The following is a 25,637-nucleotide window of genomic DNA, read 5'->3' on the forward strand; positions in this document are numbered from 1 at the left end:
CAGTTATAACGAGTTCATTACCTGAAACAAACTTACTCTCTTAACCGTACATATTATTTGAACGTACAAGAAACTTTGTGTAACCGAGTTCGTACCTAAATTTAAATAAATCAAATATGCTTCATCATTATATAAAAAGCAATGTTATTATTTAAAGTTATTTATAAAATAAAAATAATGAGGGATATGATGTTAAGGAACGGGTTTTGAACATTTTCCATATAAGAAGAAATATTTTCGTATGTAAGCAGTGGAGGATAATATCGTCAGGTGTCTAATATCGTCACCTGTGACGTAACTAATTTATTAACCAATGAGAATTCAATATACGGGTTGAATAGTGCGGGAAATTTTCATCGCGAGAGTTTTGCTTACCAACGATTATGTAATCATTCCAATTACGGGGCCTCGATAGAGGCCCATGTCGTTATTTTTCGTCACTACCTCCCCGTTCTGGGAGTGGGTAATTTGCGCGCCTGCTGCCTTCCTTGGATGTGGTAGCCGTTTCTCAGGCTCCCTCTCCGGAATCGAACCTTGATTCCCCGTTACGACCATGGTAGGCGCATAACCTACCATCGACAGTTGATAAGGCAGACACTTGAAAGGTGCGTCGCCGGTGCTAGACCGTGCGATCAGCCAAAAGTTAGTAATAAAAACACAAAAAACAAAGCACCAGGTAAAGATGAAATACAAGCCATCCTTCTAAAAAAGGGCACTCCGAAATTGTTTGACCACCTTAGTTCACTTTTTAACCTATATCTATCCTCAGGATACATCCCAGTTTCTTGGAAGCTTGCAAATATATTAATGTTCCATAAGGAAGGAAAACCAACAAATAAACCTAATAGCTACCGACCAATCAGCCTGACCAGCTGTGTAGGCAAAATTCTTGAAAGAATAATCAGTAATAGACTCTCCACATTCTTGGAGATAACATCGAAATTACCAAAAGAACAAAATGGATTCAGGAAATTTAGACAAACGACAGACCACCTAATCAGATTAACCGAAACCATAATAGATAGCTTCAATAAAAAAGAATGTACTGTCGCTTGCTTCCTTGATATCGAGAAAGCATTCGACACTGTTTGGCACGATGGTCTAAGGTTCCGAATGAATGAAATGGAACTACCGCGAGGAATTATTCGCTGGTTATCTAACTTTTTGTAAAACAGAAAATGTAGAGTAAATGTTGAAGGAACTTTTTCTGAATACTTTACTCCTGAAGCTGGTGTCCCTCAGGGAGGGGTGGTTAGCCCTATACTCTTCATCATGTATGTAAACAATATGCCACTGAGGGATCCGAATCATGGATTCTCTTCACAGTTCGCAGATGATGTGGCAGTCTGGAAAAGTGCCGCAACACCCACGACAGCAGCCACTAACATACAACCGTAACTAAACAGAATAAGTGAATACTGTCAAAAATATAGAATAAAAATAAACACAGCAAAAACACAACTCGTAGTCTTTACGAAATTGACAAAACACAAAAAACAACAGCCAGAATTATATATGAATGACACAGTACTCCAGACTGCCCTATCGGCAAAATTTTTAGGTCTGACCTATGATTCAAAACTGACTTGGATCAATCATGTGAACGAAATTAAAAATAAAGTCTGGCGAAGAACTAACTATGCTAGGAGTCTAACTGGTAACAGTGGAGCATCTACAGATAACATACTAAAAAATCTATAAAACATATATTAGACCAGTAATAGACTATGCAGCTCCAGCATGGATAACTGTAAGCAATAAAATAATTACAACCAAACTACAAACAATCCAAAACACACTCCTCACAACAGCATACAGAGTTCCAAGAACTATATCATCTCAATTCATTCACAAATACTCGAACATACCAACCATACCAGATAGACTCCTACATAGTTCAATAATGTACTTTAATAAGAATTGGATAAAAAACGAATTACTATGAGAACCAGACAGGTACCTCATACATGATGAAGCTAGTCTTAAACATCTCTCCCCAGTTAACTTATATTTTAAATATAAAAATAAATTAAAAAATATATGTATATTAAATAATAAAAAATAATAAAAATATATATACATATATATATATATATATGTATTAAACAATAAATAAATGCCACCAACAAACTTGACATTCTGCTGATAGATTAAAATAATCAGTGTATACGATTATTGCATGTTCACAATACATGGACATTGCCCTGAAAAGGATCAAAATAATATTCAGTTCTACAATTATAAATACCAATCCGTCAAGAACATACGTACGGGGAGGAGGAAGAGTCATAGAGAACCTGACCCTCCAGGGTATGAACTTTTCTTACCCAAACACCGACAGAGATTCGAACGATTGTGTTTCTCTGGTGCCATGTCCGTACGAGATATCTGTCGGTGTTGCATCATTTAACAGAATCAGTTGCGGTCAGAAATTTATAAATTATTTTACCATTAGAGTTTGTACATCTACAGTTGAAGATGATATGTTTACTATTTAAATCTCCTATAATTACTATATTGGGGTTGTGGTTATGTATGGAATGTAATAGATTGGCATTCATAGACCAAATTTTACTGAAGGAAGTACTCAACTTTGCCGCATCAGATATAGATGTATATAGTCATATGATCTCCGAGTGCCTAAAACATGCAGCCAACAGCTCAATACCGAAACAAAAACACTCCACATCAACACTCATATGACAACCACATCAAGAAATAATACACCTAATAAAAGACTACTAGACTACATAGAAAACTACGCAGACAGTACATACAAAATCGAAATCCGACAACAAAAACAAGACAGTTGAGACACAATTAAAACAGATCAAAAACAATTGTGGACACACTTGAAAAGATATACCAACACAGGAAAAACAACCAAAGAGTGGGTACCACTCGAATTACATGGAAAAACAGTTTACACTAACTATAAAAAGCAGAAATGTTTAAAGATTACCTGAAAAACACGTTCAAAACACACCATAAACCAGACATGAACAGATGCTTGTATAATAAAGTCAATAACTTCATTGAACAGAACAAAACCATATATATGCCAAGATTCCCAGTAAACACAATAAACACATTAATAAAACCAGATAAAACAACAGAATGGAGCACTCATCAACTGATAAAAGATATAACAGTAATGGAGGTATCGATAGCCATCAAACACAAAGTACCTGAAGAAGATGGTATACAACTACCTGGAGAACATGGTATACAGGGTACTAAGAAATTATATGAACACCAAACAGCTCTATTTAACTTATCATTTTCAGCTGGATATATCCCTGTTTCTTGGAAAGAAGCAGTAATATTAATATTCCAGAAAGAAGGAAAGCCAGCAAATAAACCAAATAATTACCGCCTGATTAGTCTAACCAGCTGCATCGGAAAAATTTTAGAAAGAATAATTAGTAACCAACTATCTATACACTTGGAAACAAAATCAAAATTACGAAAGCATTCGACACGGTCTGGCATAACCGATTACGTCACCGGTTAACGGAAATGGATTTACCCCAGGATTCGCTGGTTATCTAACTTCCTGTACCACAGAACGTGTAAATAGATGTGAATGGGACCTACTCAGGGTCTTTTTCACCTGTGGCAGGAGTCCCACGGGGATATAGTTAGCCCTGTCTTATTTATCATGTGTGTAAGTAATACGCCACCGTCGGACCAAAACTTAGGTTTTTCATCACAGTTTTCTGACAATGTAACGGTCTGGAAATGTGCCTCCACTCCTTCAATAGCAGCAACAAACCTCCAACCAGTCCTGAATAATTTAGAAAAACACTGCCAGAAATATATAATACAAATAAATATTCCGAAAAACCAAGTAATACTATTCACCAGATTAAATAAACTGAAAAATATCCACCAAAGTTATACATGAACGAATCATTTTTACAGACTGCTACTTCGGCTAAATTTTTGGGATTAACTTACGATACCAAATTAACGTGGATACAGCATACTAACAATATCCTGACTAGAATCTGGAAAAGAGCAAATTATGCAAGAAGCCAATCGAATAAAAATCAAGGCACATCACCTGATAATACAGGGTGTTCGGAAAGTTACTGTGCAGTTTTGTAATCATATGTCTATTCAGTCTGTTTCAAGCCAGCAACTGATAGCGGTGCTTAGAAACAAAATATGAAGGATCCAGGCCTGTATTAATGCAAACGGGGGTCACTTTCAACATTCTTTATAATTGTCATTCATATTTACCTCCTGTATTATATATTTAAACATGTCTCTTAATAAATATATAAGTGCACAGTGACTTTCCGAACACCCTGTATAATAAAAATCTACAAAACATACATAAGACCCATTATAGAATACGCATGTCCAGCCTGGATAAATATGACACAAAAACAACTACAAAAACTACAAAAAATGCAAAATTCAATCTTAACCTCAGCTTGTAAAGTACCCCAAGGTACTTCATCTACATTTATGCACAAGTATGCAAACTTAGAGACAGTATCCGATAGACTCTGGCATAATGCACTGAATTATTTTAATGAAAATTGACATAAAAATGATTTATTGTGTGATCTCGACAGATACTACGCACATGATTAACATAGTCCTAAGTACCTCTCTCCAATGGATATATATTTAAGAAATATAAATCAAGCTGACCACCATGCACTAGACGTTTAGAACTAGTATAATATTCATAACTCTTTTATTTTATTTTTTTCTTTTCTTTCTCTATTTTTTGTTATTAAATATATATGCACATAAATAGATTTAAAAATATAATAACGAAAAAAACACATACATTAAAAGAAGGTAACTCAAGCTAATATATAAACATTGCCCTGAAAAGGGCCGAAGTACGTGTGTGTTACTCTGGCCCTAAAGCACTATATCTACAACATAGTAGTAGCCAACATGAAAGTTAGGGGTGGAGGACGTGCACCTGACCCTCCTGGGTATCTATAATCCAATATACATACCCAAATAACCATAAAGAAGAAGCGAAGCGAACGATTGTGTTTCTCAACGGCGAGTGATAATACGTCAAAGTGAGTATGATCGTTTATAATTCCTTACCTATTGATGATACATGGGAAATTGCATAATAAGCAGTGTTCATAAGGGAAACAGTAAAAACTTATATCCCACTAAAGTTCAGAAGTAGAACAACAAACTTCAGCCATTATTCATTTAAAAAGTGCACAACAGATTGTTGGAGGCCGCCATGACAAATTACCTTGGAACGTGACAGGACCAGGCATGACGGTATTACCCACCCAAAATTTCAATGTTCGGGTAATATCGTCACCTTGAAGATCGAAGGAAAATCCTGAACATTCTTAATTTACAATTTAACTGTTCCTGATAAATAAACGAAATATCACACGTGAACATTTAAGTTACAATATCAATTCTGCGAAAGGGATTATTTTCACATATAGTGTGTTTGTAGCAGCAATCATGCATGGCGTATGAGAAACCTGAGAGGGAAAGACTAATCAATGCTCTATATGATTCAATCTACAACGCTTATTCTGAATTTTACAGATATCATCTCAATTAGTCATCGGGAAGAAGAGGCGGCAGTATGATGAAGAATCAATCAATGCTCTATATGATTCAATCTACAACCCTTATTCTGAATTTTACAGATGTCATCTCAATTAGTCATCGGGAAGAAGAGGCGGCTGTACGATGAAGGGCAAATGGCACGAGCCATTGCAGTCGTCAGAATACTTCCTCAGCAGGCAACATGTCCAGTAGAGATGAGGAGGACTTGAATCTGGGTGGCGCGTTACGCCAGAGTATTTTCATCCCTTCCCCAGACTCACCGCCATCATCCACATATTATTCTTCCAGCAATTTGCAGACTCCAACAAGTCAAACCAAACCGGAGTTCACTGATCCCAGACTTCCGGGAGCTCAAAACATCCAAAATATCTTTGGCACCCATGAAAAATCAAAAGAAACAAGAGGCCATGCTGAAAGCTCTGTCGGGCAAGGCTGCGCTGGAGTAGCATGCCAAAAAGGAAGAAGAGAAGAAAAAATGAAAGGAACGCGCGAGGATGAAAAGAAAGAGAAAGAAAACCAGAAACTGGAGCGAGAGGAATAAAAGAAAACAGTCAAGAAATGAGAGGATATCAAGGAGGATGGTTGATTCTGAGAGTCAGGAGGAAGATGAAATTCAATACATGAAAGAATGGTATTAACACCAATGTGTGCACTGGATGTGGGGACAGCCACACGAAGGAGAAAGTGAAAGGCTGGGTAGGATGTGACAGATGTCCCCGTTATTGGTACATCATGTGCACGGACTATTGTTTCCCTGATAACAACAGAGGAGATTGCTAGTTTTATTAGTTGCATTTTGTAAATGATTCAATGACGATCTTGTTGTTATTATTATATAGTTATTATTGCAACTGTTCATCTACATCAGTCATTATGCATTAAAATTTTTGAGGAAGACTCATAATGAATTCCATATTATTGCCAACATTGCTTCTACCTGACAACATAGTATTTTATATATAAAAAAGATACAACAATTCATAGTTAGCTCTTTTAATTCAAAATGATACGAGTGGGAATATTGAACACGTTCAACAAAAAAACTTCAGTGACGATGTCAACCTCCCTATGACAATATTACCCACAATGCTCCACTTGAAAAATAATGTCCCTCATTCCATTGTATTCAGTTAAACATATGTTTTATTCATCACTCATAAGGCTGCTGCCATAAAGCACCACGAACAAATCAGTTTGTATGATAATACTAATGAGCGACTTTTCCTTTAAAGTGAAGATATTACACTCCACTGCTATACATATATCGCAATAAAAGTAAATAAATTATTTTATAATCACAATAGCATTGATTAAAATAGCCTTACCTATGGTATATTTGGAATAAATCAAACAAATAATTCAAAAGAAAACCCTTTTACTTTTTTATATCGATTTGATTTTAACTCATATAGAAGAGTCGATCATTTATAATTAGTCAAAGGAAATCTATCAAATCTGATTCAGTAAATCAGCACAATGAATCAAACTGACTACTTTAACACAAGTACAGTCAATCAGTTTGACTCTTTTTTAACACAAATATAGTCATTCAATACATCTGTATAGTGAGTCAAACTATTTTAACACAAGTACAGTCAATCAGTTTGATTCTTTTTAACACAAATATAGTCATTCAATACACCTGTATAGTGAGTCAAACTATTTTAACGCAAGTATAGTCAATCATTTTGACTCTTTTTAACACAAATATAGTCATTCAATACACCTGTATAGTGAATCAAACTATTTTAACGCAAGTATAGTCAATCAACACACGTGTACATTGAGTCAAAGTAACCTCTTGCGCTCGGACACGGCAAATAAACAAAAAATAACGAACTAAGCTGACCACTTACACTCAGGTACAGCCAATAAACACCTCTAAATAATGAACCAAGCTGACCACTTACATTCAGGTACAGCCAATAAACACCTCTAAATAATGAGCCAAGCTGACCACTTAAACTCAGGTACAACCAGTAAACACACTTAAATAATAAACCAAGATGACCATTTGTACTCAGGTACAGTAATTGCGTCTGAACAATGAATCGAACTGACCATCCTGTGTTGTAAATTTTGATTTTGTTTTTTAAAGCTATCTCCAGTTGGAAATGTTCTGTTTTTAGTATCATTTAAATTGTTGTTGTTAACGAAAGAAAAGTTTGGTTTTAATCTTCTTCGTGATTTGTGTTTAAAAAATAAGGTAAACAGTTTAACGTTTAATATCCTTGACTGTTTAACGTAATTTGTAATGAGACGTTTGTATAAACGTAAATAAAATTATAAGTTGTATATTCATAGTTGTAGTACTATTTGTGTTGAATATAGAATATATGGGAGCTTAAGTTCTTATGGTATTTTTATAAAACGTGTACCTAAACTACATCGTGAAACTTAATTTACTAAAAATCAGTTTCATAATAACAATATATCAAAATGGAGCACAAAACTAGTGCAATTGTAACAGTATAACAACAAAATCACGCTAAAGCTACATACAGTACCTTTCCTTTCAAACACAGTAAAGTTCATAGACTTAGAGCAGTTTTTCTTAACATATATTTTAATATTGTAACATCACTTATTTTTTTCGGGGGAAGACAAACACGATGAGAGAAAGTTTTTCGTCCGTGATTTGTCTACTTTACGTAAGGTGTTGCTTCTATTGAAACATGTATTCTAAGATTATCAAGACATATCAAACGGAGAATTTTGAAAGTTTGCCAAAACATTTAACAACATGAATGGTTAACAAATTGTCTTTTACTTTCATCTTGCACAGCGGATTAAACATATTTGTTTGAACGAATCTTTGCTTCTGTCTAAATCACGAAGTGATGTGTTGCTGCAACACTGACCAGTAATAATTGACAAACATGTTTGTAGTGTAAAAATTCAATTGTTTTCATTGCCAGTCATTTAGAGTAGAAAGTCCAAATAATAAATTATTATATATATGTGCACATTTATGAGTATGTTTCCCTTTTGTTCTTCTTATTAGGGTAATTCTTTTTTTTTTCCCTGCTCTGACACTGGAGAATCATTTCCACAGACCAGACCCATGGCAGAAGTAGACTCTTCCGAGGCCAGAAGAGGTCTTATTCCTGCGGAACCTAGAAAAGGACTAAAGGCATGACTTGCTGTTAAGTATGGTGCTGACCAGATGCCTTGTCGTTGGGCCATCTTCATACGAGCGGTCATCTGTTTCTTCCATTTCGTTCTAGTTTGGAAATCGACACAAGAGAGGAAATATATATCTTGTCATTCTAATTAAAACAGCAATAAAATCGAACAACTTTATGATAAAATAATTACAATACTAGCAACACTACAATGTAAAGATAAACTAAATTATAAACACAGGCATGTTTGTTTCTTTAAGATGTGAGAATAAATAAAATTAAAAGCACAGGAATCTGGTATTATTTTTAGGATATGAGGATAACCTGAATTACAACTCACGGAATGTGAGGGTTTTTAGGATGTTAATATAGCCTGAATTACAACTCACGGAATGTAGGGGTTTTCAAGATGTTAATATAACCTGAATTACAAAACATATGAATGTGGATGTTTTCAGAATGTGACGATAGCCTGAAATACAAAACATGGAATTGGGGGTTTTTAGAATGGAAATACAGCCTGAATTATAAAACACGGAATACGAAGGTTTTCCACAAGTGCAGATAGTCTAAATCACAAAACAGAGGAATGTGGGGGATTATCGGATGTTAATATAGCCTGAATTACAAAATACAGAAATGTAGACTTTTTCAGGATGTTAATATAGACTCAATAACAAAACACGAAATATGAGGGTTTTCAGGATGTGAATATAGCCTGAATTACAAAACATGTAATGTGGGGGTTTTGAGCATGTTAATATAGCCTGAATTACGAAAAACCGAGTGAGGAGCTTTTAGGATGCTAATATAGCCTGAATTATAAACACTGAATATGGAGGTTTTCAGAAAGTAGAGAAGTGGAGATAGCCTAAAATATTTTTTTGTTTGTTTTGGAATTTAGCACAAAGCTACACGAGGGCTATCTGTGCTAGCCGTCCCTAATTTAGCAGTGTAAGACTAGAGGGAAGGCAGCTAGTCATCACTACCCACCGCCAATTCTTGGGCTACTCTTTTACCAACAAATAGTGGGATTGACCGTCACATTATACGCCCCCACGGCTGAATTACAAAAGACAGAAATGTGAATGTTTTCAGGATGCGAATGTAGTCTGAATTACACAACACGGAATATGGGGATTTTCAGAATGTGAATATAGCCTGAATTACAAAATACGGAATGAGGGTGTTTTGAGAATGCTAACATAGTCTGAATTACAAAACTCAGAAATGTGGGGGTTTACAAGATGTTAATTTTGCCTGAATATGCAATGTGGGTGTTTTCACGATGTGAAAATGGCCTGAATTACGAAAGACAGGAATGTGGGTTTTTCATAATGTGATGATAGCCTCAATTAAAAAAACACGAATGTGGGAATTTCAGGATGTCTAGATAGCCTGAATTATAAAATAGAGAAATGTGGTTGTTTTCATGATATTAATATAGCCTGAATTACGAACAACCGAAATGTGAGGATTTCAGGATGTTAATGTGTCCTGAATTACAGAATACAGAAATGTGGGTATTTTTAGGATATTAATAGAACCTGAATTACAAAATTCAGTAATGTGGGTGATTTTAAGATGTGAATATATCCTGAATTACAAAACACGGAATGTTGGGGTTTACAGGATGTTAATATAATCTGAATTACAAAATACAGAAATGTGGAATTTTTTTAGTATGTTAATGTAGCCTGAAATACAAAATACAGAAAAGTGGGTGTTTTTAGGATACTAATATAGCTTGAACTACAAAATACAGAAATGTGGGGGTTTTAAGGATGCTAATATAGCCTGAATTGGAGAAAAATGATAAGTTCTTTATTCTCTCTGATTATTATGAAAATATAAGTAATTGTTTATTTTATCAATGTAACATTAAAGAACCTTTCGAACTAAATAACAGAAGTATAAAATCTGCTCACTATATAAACACGAGGTCTACTCTTCTCAATTATAATATTTGTCTTAGCAGCAGATGTTGTTTCAAAGAATTTGCAGGGCTGTAAAAATATAGGTTATAATGTGTTCCATACTGTACTCAGAGAAGGCACTGAGCAATTATTGTTTATTTATTGTTTGTCGATATTATTGTACAATGAAATGTTAGTATATTCAGTTAGCGATTCAGTACATCTGTTTCACGAAGTTAGGTGTGAGGTAAAATGATTCAGTATATCGGTTTCACGAAGTTAGGTGTGAGGTAAAATGATTTAGTATATCGGTTTCACGGAGGTAGGTGTGAGATAAAGTGATTTAGTATATCGGTTTCACGGAGATAGGTGTGAGATAAAGTGATTTAGTATATCGGTTTCACGGAGGTAGGTGTGAGATAAAGTGATTTAGTATATCGGTTTAACGGAGGTAGGTGTGAGATAAAGTGATTTAGTATATCGGTTTAACGGAGGTAGGTGTGAGATAAAGTGATTTAGTATATCGGTTTAACGGAGGTAGGTGTGAGATAAAAGTGATTTAGTATATCGGTTTAACGGAGGTAGGAGTGAGATAAAGTGATTTAGCATATCGGTTTAACGGAGGTAGGTGTGAGATAAAGTGATTTAGCATATCGGTTTAACGGAGGCAGGTGTGAGATAAAGTGATTTAGTATATCGGTTTAACGGTGGCAGGTGTGAGATAAAGTGATTTAGTATATCGGTTTAACGGAGGCAGGTGTGAGATAAAGCGATTTAGTATATCCGTTTAACGGAGGTAGGTGTGAGATAAAAGTGATTTAGTATATCTGTTTAACGGAGGTAGGTGTGAGCTAAAATGATTCAGTATATCGGTTTAACGGAGGTAGGTGTGACATAAAGTGATTTAGTATATCGGTTTAACGGAGGTAGGTGTGAGATAAAGTGATTTAGTATATCGGTTTAACGGAGGTAGGTGTGAGATAAAGTGATTTAGTATATCGGTTTAACGGAGGTAGGTGTGAGATAAAGTGATTTAGTATATCGGTTTAACGGAGGTAGGTGTGAGATAAAGTGATTTAGTATATCGGTTTAACGGAGGTAGGTGTGAGATAAAGTGATTTAGTATATCGGTTTAACGGAGGTAGGTGTGAGATAAAGTGATTTAGTATATCGGTTTAACGGAGGTAGGTGTGAGATAAAGTGATTTAGTATATCGGTTTAACGGAGGTAGGTGTGAGATAAAGTGATTTAGTATATCGGTTTAACGGAGGTAGGTGTGAGATAAAGTGATTTAGTATATCGGTTTAACGGAGGTAAGAGTTAATTAAAAACTTATTATTTTATTTCTTCTTACCTGCGGTTCTGGAACCAAGTTTTAATTTGAACCTCAGTTAAGCTCAAAGCTGCTGATAATTCCATTCTTTTATTAACACTAAGGTACTTGTCAACCTATTCCGAAATAATAAAAACAATGAATATATAAAGTTAATGTCTCGAGAGAGATTAAGTTACTTACCAAGTAATCTGAAATATAACAAGTGTAGAACGATAAACGTACAAAAAATAATGTTTGCAGAAAGATAAATGTACTTGTCAAGTTAGACTAAATTAATATGAGTCGAACTTTACAACTACAATGTCTGTTGAAACACGTGAGTGTATGCGAAAATAATTTTAAATATTCTTTAAAAATTCAACATACAATGATGATGTTTGTTCTAACACATAAAGTTTATTGTGAAACTTGGTTAAAGTAAAGAAAGTAGTTTACATTAAATGTCGTTAATGTATGTAAAAACGCTGAATTACTTGTCAGACTGGTACGAAATATAAAATCAGTAAGAATATATATATTGTCTGCAGAAACACAGAGAAGCTACACTGAAATAAAAAAAAATCAATAACAGTAGACCCATGCAAAACTTGTAAGGTATATACATAATTTACTTTGTGTCAGCTAGAGGGAGCTGCGAGACATGAACATGATGATAACGGTACTTAGGTCGGATGGGACAAGGAAATTTTAGGGATTTGCTATTATATTCTAGAATAATTATGATTCTATTGGTCGGTGTTTTTGTTTGATTTTTACGGCAGAGGACTGTTTTAGGCAAGAAACGATAGAAGTAAATTTATTTTTAATGTTAGTATAATGCAGTTAGAGTTAGTTGTAAACGTAACCCACAGACATGAACACTGAATGCAGTTTGTGAGATAAAGACAAAATGCTAAGAAAGGAGTTTTATTCTCTTTCAAACTTCGAGCAAAATTACTGGAGGGATCGATGCGCTAGCCGTCCCTAACTAGAGTAGGATCATCTAATCAACATCATTTATTACAACTCTTGGGCTACTCTTTAACAATAAGAAGTGTGTTTGACTATCACGTTATAACACTCCCACAACTGAAAAACGAATATGTTTGTCTGTGGGATTAGAGCCCGAGACCCATTGATTACAAGTCGAGTGCACTAACGTCTAGTTCATGTCAAGAAGAAATAAATTAATTTATTATCATTTATATGGAAAAGTTATTTGAATTATTTTAGAAAAATTTAGAAAAATCATTTAGAAAAACAGCTATAAAATTATAACAATACAACACTGGTGTTACGAGAAGGAATTATTTGGGAGAAAATAAAATAGAACTTTGATTAAACTTCAATTATGTTAAAGAAGACCATGGCCATAAAGGCACAGACAGAGATGGACATGTTAAAACATAAGGGCACAGACTGAGATAGACATGATATAACAATAGAGAAAAAAACATACAGAAAAGACAAAGAAGAAATAGACAGAAAATAAAGGAAATTGATAAAAAATTAAAAGAGAAAAAGAAAGAAGGAACACAAAAAGAAGAAAAAGATCTAAAAATAAAACATGAGAAAAAATAAAATTTATAGGAAATCGGAAGTAGGTTTGAAAAATAAAACATGAGAAAAAATAAAATTTATAGGAAATCGGAAGTAGGTTTGAAAAATAAAACATGAGAAAAATAAAATTTATAGGAAATCGGAAGTAGGTTTGAAAAATAAAACATGAGAAAAATAAAATTTATAGGAAATCGGAAGTCGGTTTGAAAAATAAAACATGAGAAAAATAAAATTTATAGAAAATCGGAAATAGGTTTGAAAAGTAAAATATGGCCAACAATAAAATTTATAGAAAATCGGAAATAGGTTTGAAAAGTAAAATATGGCCAACAATAAAATGTATAGAAAATCGGAAATAGGTTTGAAAAGTAAAATATGGCTAACAAGAAAATTTATAGGAAATCGGAAGATGATCAAAATATTAAAGAAAGGAAGTAAAAAGAAAAGAGACGAATCGTTTAAAAATCAAAACTAAACCTGATTGAATACAAGTTCCTTGAAAGGATTGTAGATGTACAGAGTAATTAGAACAATAAATTGAAAAAAATATTGAAAAGGCACAATGACAAAATTAACGAATTAAAAAATGGAAGTAAAGAAAAGTATAAATGACGTAGAAAAGAGCATTAGAGACAGAATAAGACATCCGAGAAATGAATTATCAAACCCAAATATTGAACTGGCCACGCTCTCTATAAACCCTCTTCAGAGTTCCAAATGTAAACACCGTGTATTATTACTGAATATGAAATAAGATATCTCATCTAATCAATACATATAACCACTACTGCTATGTTACTTGTTACTGAATGACATTCTTTGACCAGTTCAAACATGACACCACTAAATCCAATTTCAATATTCAGTTAGCCAGTTCAAGAATGGTCATCAGTGAAACCAACGAGCTATGATGGAAAGATACCACAGGATTCAGAGTTTAAAATAATTTTCAGAGTGAAGGAGTGGAGTAGTGGACAACAAAAACCACACATCTTATCATCCATAAAAAAGTATTACTTTGCGAATCTTAAGTAACCTTCCATCCGAGAACCATAACAAGTATCAAACATTGGTAGTTGCAATGTTCAAGAGGTTTGAAGTGTCGTACCACAAAGAAGCATCTAGTTCTGATGAGGAGGAAAGAAGAGATCTGAGCTGGAGACTGAAAAAGGCTTGTTCTATTATCTTAGCCAGGAAGATTCGTAGGCAAGATTTGTAGTATATGAATATTAGAGGATCAGGTAAAACATTAACGTCTTTAAAGAAAGTTCTCCAGCTGACGATGAGTTCATTTAAGATGTAGTTAGGCTACTAACAGTCATCTGGAAGTTACGTGAATATTAGATGTTGTAACACTAAAACAGAACTACTCTTCATGTAAAATATGTACCAGTTAAACTTGAGTTCATTCAAAGTAAATATTAGTTTTAGAATTAGTTAATTTGAAATAAACTATAACACAATTAATATTTTAAATATAACATGAAGTGTAATGTTGCCAAAAACTGCAATAAAAATACTTCTATCAAAATAAGGTAATTGTTATAAGTTTCGAATCAAGCATTAAACCTAGAACGTAAGAAGGGTGTCTTTAAGGGAAGGGTATAAAGTTCAACTAAAAAATACAGAGTTAACAAAACCTTAAGAAAACTTAGTTGGATTCATAATTTAGAAACAGAGCAAGAACAGTGTTGTAAGTTACATTTTTAATGTTGAACTTTGTTTTTTCAACAAGAATGATGATGTTAACAATAAGTAGGCCTAGAACGTTCAAAGTAATTTGATATCAAATTTGTTGGTACTTTGAAGGATATATTATAAATTAAGTGTCACTAAAGCATCGATAATGAAGCCGAGGGAACACTGTAAGGAGATATAGTTTTTCTAGCTAGTAGAGTGAATATTTTTGTTTGTGTGTATCAACCATGAATTTGTACAAGTATGTTTATTTGTTAATCATTTGTAAACTTGAACTACAACTGTGGACAGTGAAGACAGTCTGTAGAAACGTTAATTAAGAAATCAGTTAATTTGTTATATTTTGTATGGACTAGACTCTGAATTATTTCCAGGAAATAAATTTAAAAAATCCACCAAAGAAAGAACAACGTTACAGCACAAATATAATACCTGTAGAGACACAAAGGTACTTTTCAACTCATTTTGATATATAGAAAAATTAATAACAATAGAGTTATAAAAAATAATACTTAGAACCGTCAAGGTAATTATAGTTGTCAAACGTTTATTTAATACAAACAATCAACAACAAAAGACCAAAACAAATACAATGCACTTAGCAACATAAAAAGATATATTAAAAAAATATGTTTCAATGCTAATATAAAGTCTGTAAATTTAAGATAGTTGCTACATGTTTTTGTACGTTTATCTATTTTTAATACACTTCAGCAGATTGTTATAAAAATGAGTGATTTCTAAAATGTTTGAAGAAGGAATACTATTCAATAAATGTTTTGTAAATTCAGAAAATTTGAAACAGATCATAATGATCGCATTCAATGTAAGACTGAAACATAATATAAGAATTACAATTATGAACGATTATTTATGAAAGAAATAATTGATAGTTTTTGTCACAACTCTGCATATGAATGGTTGGCAGGTAATATTAAACTTCTAAAATGCAGTGAAAAGTATTGAAAACTTTAGGGATAAGACCTATGTATTTATCACACGTAATTATTTCTTTATTCAAGAGTCTTCGTAGTGACTATTGTAAAATATGTTTATTAAAAACATGCAAAATAGAAATTCACAAGAAAAGAATAATCAATAAAATATACTCTTCAAAAAAAGAAACGCAAAAGGCAAAATTTGAGACACATTGTTAACAAGTTTATTCCGGGTAGTTCTGTATGACATGTGTGAAACTTTGCACATTCACTGCTAAACATCCAAAGTCTGCAAAGGTGAAGTCCACGCTCACTGGTTGACGTTTAACGTCACTCAACGTCAATAAAGGGTATGCACCCCTTGAGCATCAATAACTGCTTGGCATCTCCTGCCCACGGAAGCGATGGGATGACGAATCACATCCTGTGGAATGGCTGTCCACTCAGCCTGCAAAGCTGCTGCAAGCTGAGGTAGAGTCTGCGGTTGAGGTTGTCGCTGTCGCAGACGTCGGTCCAACTCGTCCCAAAGATGTTCGATGGGGTTTAAATCTGGTGATCTGGAGGGCCATGGAAGAACGTTGATGTTGTGGTGTCTCAAGAAGACAGTGGTGAGTCGGGCTGTGTGAGGACGGGCGTTGTCGTGTTGAAAAACGTCGTTGAGCTTCACCATGATGGGTTGCACATGGGGCCTAAGAATCTCGTCGACGGTTGCGTACGGTCTGATCGGAAATCCTACGCAGCCCTGATATGGTTGCGGCAGTAAATGTCGCAGTGGTGGTCCTATCCCGAAGGTGACATAACCGGATGTAGCGATCGTTTGCGGGAGTGGTCACACGAGGTCTGCCAGATCGTGGACGGTCATAAGTTGATCCATGTTGTTGGTGACGATTCCATAGCCTTGTGACAGTGCTTGGGTGGACATTCACAGCTCTGGCAGCATCCGATCGAGATTCGTTTGCTTTCAAGCGACCAATAACGTTGTTGCGTTGTGCTTCAGTCAGTCTTGGCGTAACAGTATTGCGTGTCGGTGGCTTAACACTGAGCTATGGAAACCGAGAACCTGTCACTTTTACAGGGATTTTGCACATGTTGAACTTGCAGAACATGCAGATCTCTCAAACAAATTTATTGGACACGAATGCGTTTTGGTGAAAAATCATTTTGGTCTGACAATCAGTGCCTTAACACGTGTAACATCACATACTCTGAGCTTGTAACGTTATTACATATATTTCTCTTTAATATAACAAAAATATCCCTTTTGCGTTTCTTTTTTTGAAGAGTATATATCAGAAAATATTAATACAAGAGAAAACAAGAACCATTACAATTATTTTCATATATTGCTCTTGTAAAGTTATAACTCACTTCAAAATGAAATTAAAACATATCACATTAAAAGTGTTTTTTTATGTTTTGTTCATATTAAATTGAATCGATAAATATAATTAGTAATTTAACTAATCGTAACCTGATTTCATGTAAATAACATACTATATACGTACCATGGACGTCCTGACTATTGAATGTCACTGAATATTATAAACAGACACTGTGTACAATACGCAGTAAAATTACACTAGAAGTCACTGCATATTGTAACACACATTGTAGAATACACAGTATAGCTACCATGGACGTCACTGAATATTATTAACTCCCACTGTGCAATATAAGTAAAGCTACCATGAACTTCTCTCAATATTATAAACACATACTGTACAACATGCAGTAATTTACCATGGATATCACTGAATATTGTAAACATACACTTCACAATACGCATTTAAGTGATTACGAAAGTCACCAAATACCTTTAAGAAATTAATGTACTTTAAAAATCTTAGCTTACGAAATGTTTGTGTAGTTAAAACAATATTCTGTCAGAACTTTACGTTTGTAATGTAACAGTGATTTTGTTGTAATAAAAACGTCTTAATTTTTCTCTTGAACTCACTACTGAAAAATAAATAGCTAACCTTAAACTCTGCTTCTAGTCTTTCCAGCTGTTTAGCACTGTAGGCCTGGCGAGGCTTACGTTCTACTCCCGGTTTACGTGGACGTCGTCCTGATGGCTTTGGAGCTAATAAAACAGAACACAAGGTTGATATTTGAAAAAAAAAATTACGTGAAATATAGTGGTATCTATGTCCAAACTTGTTTACTAGATTACGTAAAATATAGTGGTATCTATATCCAAACTTGTTTACTAGATTACGTGAAATATAGTGGTATCTATGTCCAAATTTGTTTACTAGATTACGTGAAATATAGTGGTATCTATATCCAAACTTGTTTACTAGATTACGTGAAATATAGTGGTATCTATGTCCAAACTTGTTTACTAGATTACGTGAAATATAGTGGTACCTATGTTCAAACTTGTTTACTAGATTACGTGAAATATAGTGGTATCTATGTCCAAACTTGTTTACTAGATTACGTGAAATATAGTGGTATCTATGTTCAAACTTGTTTACTAGATTACGTGAAATATAGTGGTATCTATGTCCAAACTTGTTTACTAGATTACGTGAAATATAATGGTGTCTATGTCCAAACTTGTTTACTATATTACGTGAAATATAGTGGTATCTATGTCCAAACTTGTTTACTAGATTACGTGAAATATAGTGGTATCTATGTTCAAACTTGTTTACTAGATTACGTGAAATATGGTGGTATCTATGTCCAAACTTGTTTACTAGATTACGTGAAATATAGTGGTATCTATGTTCAAACTTGTTTACTAGATTACGTGAAATATAGTGGTATCTATGTCCAAACTTGTTTACTAGATTACGTGAAATATAGTGGTATCTATGTTCAAACTTGTTTACTAGATTACGTGAAATATAGTGGTATCTATGTCCAAACTTGTTTACTAGATTACGTGAAATATAGTGGTATCTATGTCCAAACTTGTTTACTAGATTACGTGAAATATAGTGGTATCTATGTACAAACGTGTTTACTAGGATATGAAAATCCTAAAAACTCAGCAAAATGTTTGTAAAGAGAAGATTAAATATTATTTTTATTTGAGTATTATCATAGGTGTTATAAAGAAGTAAAATAAAGAGATTAATACTCCATGTACCTTCAAACTGGTACTTGAATCAAGACCGGCATAAACAAGTAAATCGAATAGATTATTACTACACTTGTCTTGAAACTTGTCTTTGAATAAAGGGCATTATCAAAAAGGAAAATAAAGAGATTACCACAACATCTGTTTTCAAGGTAGTCCTTGAATCAAGCGTGTTATAAAGAAATAAAATAAAAAGTAAAATAAACAGATTATTATTACATCTCTCTTTAAAGTAATGCTTGAAATATTTTGTCTTAAGCAAGGAAAATAAATAAATTATTACTACATTAATCATTAAACTAGTCCTTGCATCAAGGATGTTATAAACAAGTAAAATAAACAGATTATTATTACACCTCTCTTTATAGTAATCCCTGAATCATGTTTGCCTTAAACAAGTAAAATAAAGAGATTATTGCATCTATCTTCAAACTAGTTCTTGAATCAAAAGTGTTATAAACAAGTAAAAGAAAAAGGAATATTACTACACCTGTCTTCACAGTAATCCTTGAATCAAGGGTGTCATAAACAACTAAAATAAAAAGATTATTCCTACATGTATCTTTACATTAGTCCTTGAATAATTGATATTATAAACAAGTAATATAGAAAGATTATTACTACACTTGCTTTCAAACTAATCATTGAATCAAGGGTGTTATAAACAAGTAAAATAAAGATATTATAACTACACGTATCTTCAAACCAGACTATGAATCAAGAGTGTTATAAAGAAATAAAACAAAGTGATTATTATTACATATACCAACAAACCGGTCCTTGAATCAAGATTGTTATAAGCGAGTAAAACGAAGAGATTAGTTTTACATGCATCTCGAAAATAGAGCTTGAATGAAAGGTGTTGTAAAGAAGTAGAATAATGAGTTTATTACTACATACATCTTCAAAATAGTCCTTGAATAAATTGCGTTATAAACAACTAAAATAAAGATATTATAACTAAATATATTTTCAAACTATACATTAAATGAACGGTGTTATAAACAAGTACAATAACGTGATTATTACTACTTCTGTCTTCATACTAGTCGTTATATCCATGGTGTTAAAAACAATTAAAATAAACCGATTATTACTACAGGTATCTTAAAACTAGACCTTGAATCAAGGGTGTTATGAAAAAGTAAAACTAGTACTTGTTATGAAAAAGTAAAACTAGTACTTGCATGAAGAATGTTATAAGCAAGTAAAAAACACAGATCAGTATTAAATCTCTCTTCAAAGTAATATATGAGTCATGGTTGTCTTAAACTAGTAAAATTAAGAGATTATTTCTACATGTAACATCAAATTAATCCTTGAATCAAGGATGTTATAAACAAGTAAAATGAATGGATAAGTATTACATCCGTCTTCAAAGTTATCCGTCAATCATGGGTGTTTTAAACAAGTAAAATAAAGAGATTACCACAACATCTGTCTTTAAAGTAGTCCTTGAATCAATAGTTTTATAAAGAAGTAAAATAAAGATTTTTACTATATGTATCTTCACACTTCAATATATGTATCTTTAATAAAGGGTGTTATAAACGAGTAAAATAAAAAGATTGCCACTTCATGTATCTTCAAACTCGTCTTTGAATAAAGGGTGTTATACAGAAGTAAAATAAAGAGATTATTACTACACGTATCTTCAAACTAGTACCTGACAAGTAAAACAAATAGATTATTACTACACTTGTTTTTAAACTAGTCTTTCAATAAAGGGTATTATCAAAAAGTAAAATAAAGAGATTAACACAACGTCTGTCTTTAAAGTAGTCCTTGAACCAAGGTTTTATAAACAAGCAAAATAAAGAGATTATTACTACAAATGTTTTCAAACTAGTAATTGAATGAAGGGTGATATAAACAAGTAAAATAAACAGATCATTACCATATGTAATGTCAAACTAATATTTGAATCAAGGGTGTTATAAAGAACTATAATAAAGAGGTTATTACTACACGTATCTTGAGACTAGTCCTTTCATCAAGGGGGTTATAAAAAATTAAAATAAATAGATTTTTACTAAACCCATCTATACACAAGTCCTTGCAACAAGGGTGTTATAAAGAAGTAAAATAAAGAGATTATTTATCCATGTATATAGAAACTAGTACTTGAATCAAGTTTCGTATGAAAAAGTAAAGTAAAGAGATTATTACTACATGTATCTTCAAACTAGTTCTCGAATCAAGGTTGTCATAAACAGGTAAAGTAAACAGATTATTACTATACGTATATTCAAAGTATTTCTTCAATCATGGGTGCTATAAACAAGCAAAACAAAGAAATTATTACTAAGTATATCTACAAACTAGTCTATGAATCAAGGTGTTATCAACAAGAAAAATAATTAGAGTACTATTATATGTCTTAAAATTATTCACTGAATCAAGAGAGTTTTAAACAAATAAAATAAAGAAATTACAACAACATGTATCTTCACCGTAGTCTTTGAATCAGGAGAGTTTTAAACGAGTAAAATAAAGAGATTATTACTAGATGTATCTTCAAACTAGATCTTGAACGAAAGGTGTTAAAAAAGAGTGAAATAATGAATTTATTACTTCATGTATCTTCAAAAAAGAACTTGAATGATGAGTGTTATAAACAAGTAAAATAAAGAGTTTGTTATTACACGTATCATCAAACTAACCCTTAAATCCAAGGTGTTACAAAATAAAATCAAGTTCTGAATCAACGGTGCTATAAACAAGTAAGATAAACAGATTACTGCTGCATCTGCCTTCAAAGTAATTCCTTAAACACGAGTGTTTTAAACAAGTAAAATATAGAGATATATATTTATAAGATATATCTTCAAATTAGTCCTTGAAATATAAGTGTTATAAACAAGTAAAATAAAGAGGTTATTACTATATGTATCTTCAAAGTAGTCCTTGAATGATGAGTGTTATAAACAAAAACAATAAGATTATTAAAGATATATCTTCAAACTAGTCCTTGATTCAAGGTTGTTGTAAACAAGTAAAATAAAGAGATAATTACTACACATGTCTTCAAAGTAGTTCTTTGATTAATGGTATTACAAACACGTAAAATTAAGAAATTACTACTACACGTATCTTCAACCAAGTTCTTCAAACAAGGGCGTTATAAACAAGTAAAATAAAAGATTATTACAATATTTATCTTCATACCAGTCCTAGAATAATGGGTATCGTAAACAAGTAAAACAAAGAGATTATTTCTACATATATCTTCAAATTGGTCTATGAACCAGGAGTGTTACAAGTAAAATAAAGAGATTATTACTACATGTATCTTCAAACTAGTCCTTGAATCAAGAGTGTTACGAACAAGTAAAATAAAGAGATTATTACTGTATGTATCTTTTTACTAGTCCTTGTATCAAGGGTGTCATAAATAAGTGTCAAATAAACAACTAAAATTTTAAAAGATATAGATGAGATTATTCCTATATGATATAAGTAAGTATAGACATATGTAATTTTAACCTTGATGGTAAAGATGAGTGGATGTAATTATTCCTCTATGATATAAGTTAGTGGAGATATAAAGTATCAGATGGAATTAATTCTTCGTATATGGTAGAAGTAAGTATAGAAACGTATTATATTTACCATGATGGTATAGATGAGATTGATCTAATTTTCCCTATATGAAAAGGTTATTATAAAGATGTTTTGTGTTTGCCATGATGGTATATTTATGTTTACCTGAGATGGAATGGTGAAGATGAGGTGGACCTTATCCGTCCCTTATGATATAAGTACCTAAGTATAAAAATGTTTTATGTTTACCTTGATGGTAAATGTGAACTGGATTTAAATGTACCTATATTATATATGGAAGTATAGACATATTTAATATTTACCTTGATGATAAACATGAGATGGATCTAATTGTTCGTTTATGATATAAGTAAGTATAGAGATAATTTGTGTATACATTGATAGTAAAGATCAGATAAATCAAACTGTTCCTCTGTGATATAAGTAAGTATGGACATATTTTATTTTTACCTTGATGGTAAAGGTGAGATGAATCTAATTGTTCCTATATGACATAAGTATGTATAAAGATGTTTTATGTTTATTTTAATGGTGAAGATGAGATGAATCTACTTTTTGCTATGTGATATAAGTAATTATAGAGTTGTTTTACGTTTATCCTGATAGTGAAGATGAGATGGATTTATTAGTTCCTATACATAGTGTAAGTTTAGATATGTTTTATACTTTTCTTAATGGCAAAGGTCAGATAGATTTCTTTGTTCATGTATGATATAAATATGTATAGAGATAATTTGTGTTTACATTGGTGGTAAAGATCAGATGGATCTAATTGTTCCTGTATGATATAAATATGTATAGAGATAATTTGTGTTTACATTGGTGGTAAAGATCAGATGGATCTAATTGTTCCTGTATGATATAAATATGTATAGAGATAATTTGTGTTTACATTGGTGGTAAAGATCAGATGGATCTAATTGTTCCTCTGTGATACAAGTAAATATAGATATATTTTATTTTTATCTTGATGGTAATGATGATATGGATTTAATTTTTCCCATACGATATTAGTTATTACAAGGGTTTTTTATGTTTATCTTAATGGTGAAGTTGAGATGAGTGTAATTTTTCCTATGTGATATAAGTTATTATAGAAATGTTTTGGACCTTGGTGGTGATGATGAGATGGATTTGATTGTTGCTATAAGATATAAGTTATTATAAAGATGCCTTTTGTTGTCCTTGATGATAAGGATGAGATGGATCCAATTTTTCCTATATGATATAAGTATGGTAGAGATGAGATGGATGTTGTTGTTCGTATATGATATAAGTAAGTAGATATATTTTCTGTTTACCTTGATGGTAGAGATGAGATGGATGCTATTGTTCGTATATGATATAAGTAAGTACAGATATATTTTCTGTTTACTTTGATGGTAAAAATGAGATGGATCTAACTTTTCTATATGATATAAGTAAGTACAGATATATTTTCTGTTTACTTTGATGGTAAAAATGAGATGGATGTAAGTACAGATGTTCTTTGATATGAGATGGATGCTATTGATATGATATAAGTAAGTACAGATATATTTTCTGTTTACTTTGATGGTTAAAATGAGATGGATCTAACTTTTCTATATGATATAAGTAAGTATAGAGATATTTTATGCTTATTTTGGTGGTAGAGATGAGATGGATGTTACTGTTCTTATATGATATAAGTACAGAAATGTTTTATGTTTACCTTGGTGTTAAAGATGAGATGGTTCTAATTTTTCCTATATGATGTAAGTTATTTTAAAGATGCTTTATGTTTACGTTAATGGTAGAGATGGGTATTTGAGGCATAATTTTTGCTCTATTATAAAATTCATTATTTAGTATTAATAATAAAAGCATTAAACAAAGTGAGAGGTACAAGAAAATATAAATGGCTTAAAAATCGCTTTAGTCTGCGAGTGATTCTCCTGTAAACTGGTAATCCTGTAATCCTACCTTTCGTTGTCTGTTCTTTAGTATATGATAGTTCTCTACAACTGCGTAAATTTTGCATAGCGGAACTGTTCACTCTAAGATCACGTGACTAAATTAAGAAATCCTACCATTGAGAAATCTACAACAAAGGCCACCGCCGCCGCCTCTTTAACAGAAGGTCGATCATCACAAATGGTTGTTTCGTTTGGTAATTACTGCCTGTAACTAGTGGTAACTTACAGGAAATAATTATGCTTGTTATTAATAACGAAAAGTGTTAACACATTTCCCTGAAGCAATAAAACATGTAATGGGTTTTGTTCGTGCTTCGAACTTGGTGAGAAATGTAAATGAATCACAAACCTAGTAGTTTTCACTTACATTTTAATAAGGTAGATATTTAAAGAAAACTTCTCGTTGTATTCTAATTTTTACTTTAAAATAGTTCTTTATTGATAAACATAGTTTTCATATACATTTTGATAAATTAAGTTCTACGTAAGGAAGGTACGGTATCAGTGTGGGGTGTTTCAGAAAATCGTTACTGAAGATGTCACGTTATTAATACGTTTCCACTTTGATAGTTAATTCGCGAAGCAAATATGATATAATTGTTTAACACTTAAGCCTAATTTATGTAGTTATATTAAAACCATTCGTTACTTTTAATTTCAAGTGCCAAAAGAAGTTGACAACACACCTTATTCTAATTTAAAAGAAAGAAAACTACAAAATAACTCAGCTTTCGTATTACTTGTTTAGAAACCTCAGCGTCATCGAACTTACACTTTATCAGTTCAAATGCTAGGTGAAATATGTATTGCGTTGTTAAAAATCTTTTATTTAACAGAGAAAGTTTATTAATCTATTCGATGAAAAGAAATTGTATTTTCAATTAAACATTTATTTTTTGTTATAATTCGAAGCATT

General features: G+C 32.4%; 1 protein-coding gene across 1 annotated transcript in view; it reads right to left on the minus strand.

The window, feature by feature from the left end:
• Positions 1-7,950: 7,950 nt before the first annotated feature.
• LOC143242314 (uncharacterized) overlaps positions 7,951-25,637 on the minus strand; it is a 34,007-nt gene continuing 16,320 nt past the window's right edge. The window contains exons 2-4 of the mRNA XM_076485675.1: positions 18,109-18,212; positions 11,973-12,067; positions 7,951-8,800 (exon numbers count right to left, since the gene is read on the minus strand). Coding sequence (XP_076341790.1) covers positions 8,578-8,800; positions 11,973-12,067; positions 18,109-18,212 — 422 coding nt within the window. The 3' untranslated portion in view covers positions 7,951-8,577. The remainder of the gene's footprint in view (positions 8,801-11,972; positions 12,068-18,108; positions 18,213-25,637) is intronic.

Source organism: Tachypleus tridentatus, unplaced genomic scaffold (assembly GCF_004210375.1).
Source record: "Tachypleus tridentatus isolate NWPU-2018 unplaced genomic scaffold, ASM421037v1 Hic_cluster_2, whole genome shotgun sequence".
NCBI classification, from domain to species: Eukaryota; Metazoa; Arthropoda; class Merostomata; order Xiphosura; family Limulidae; genus Tachypleus; species Tachypleus tridentatus.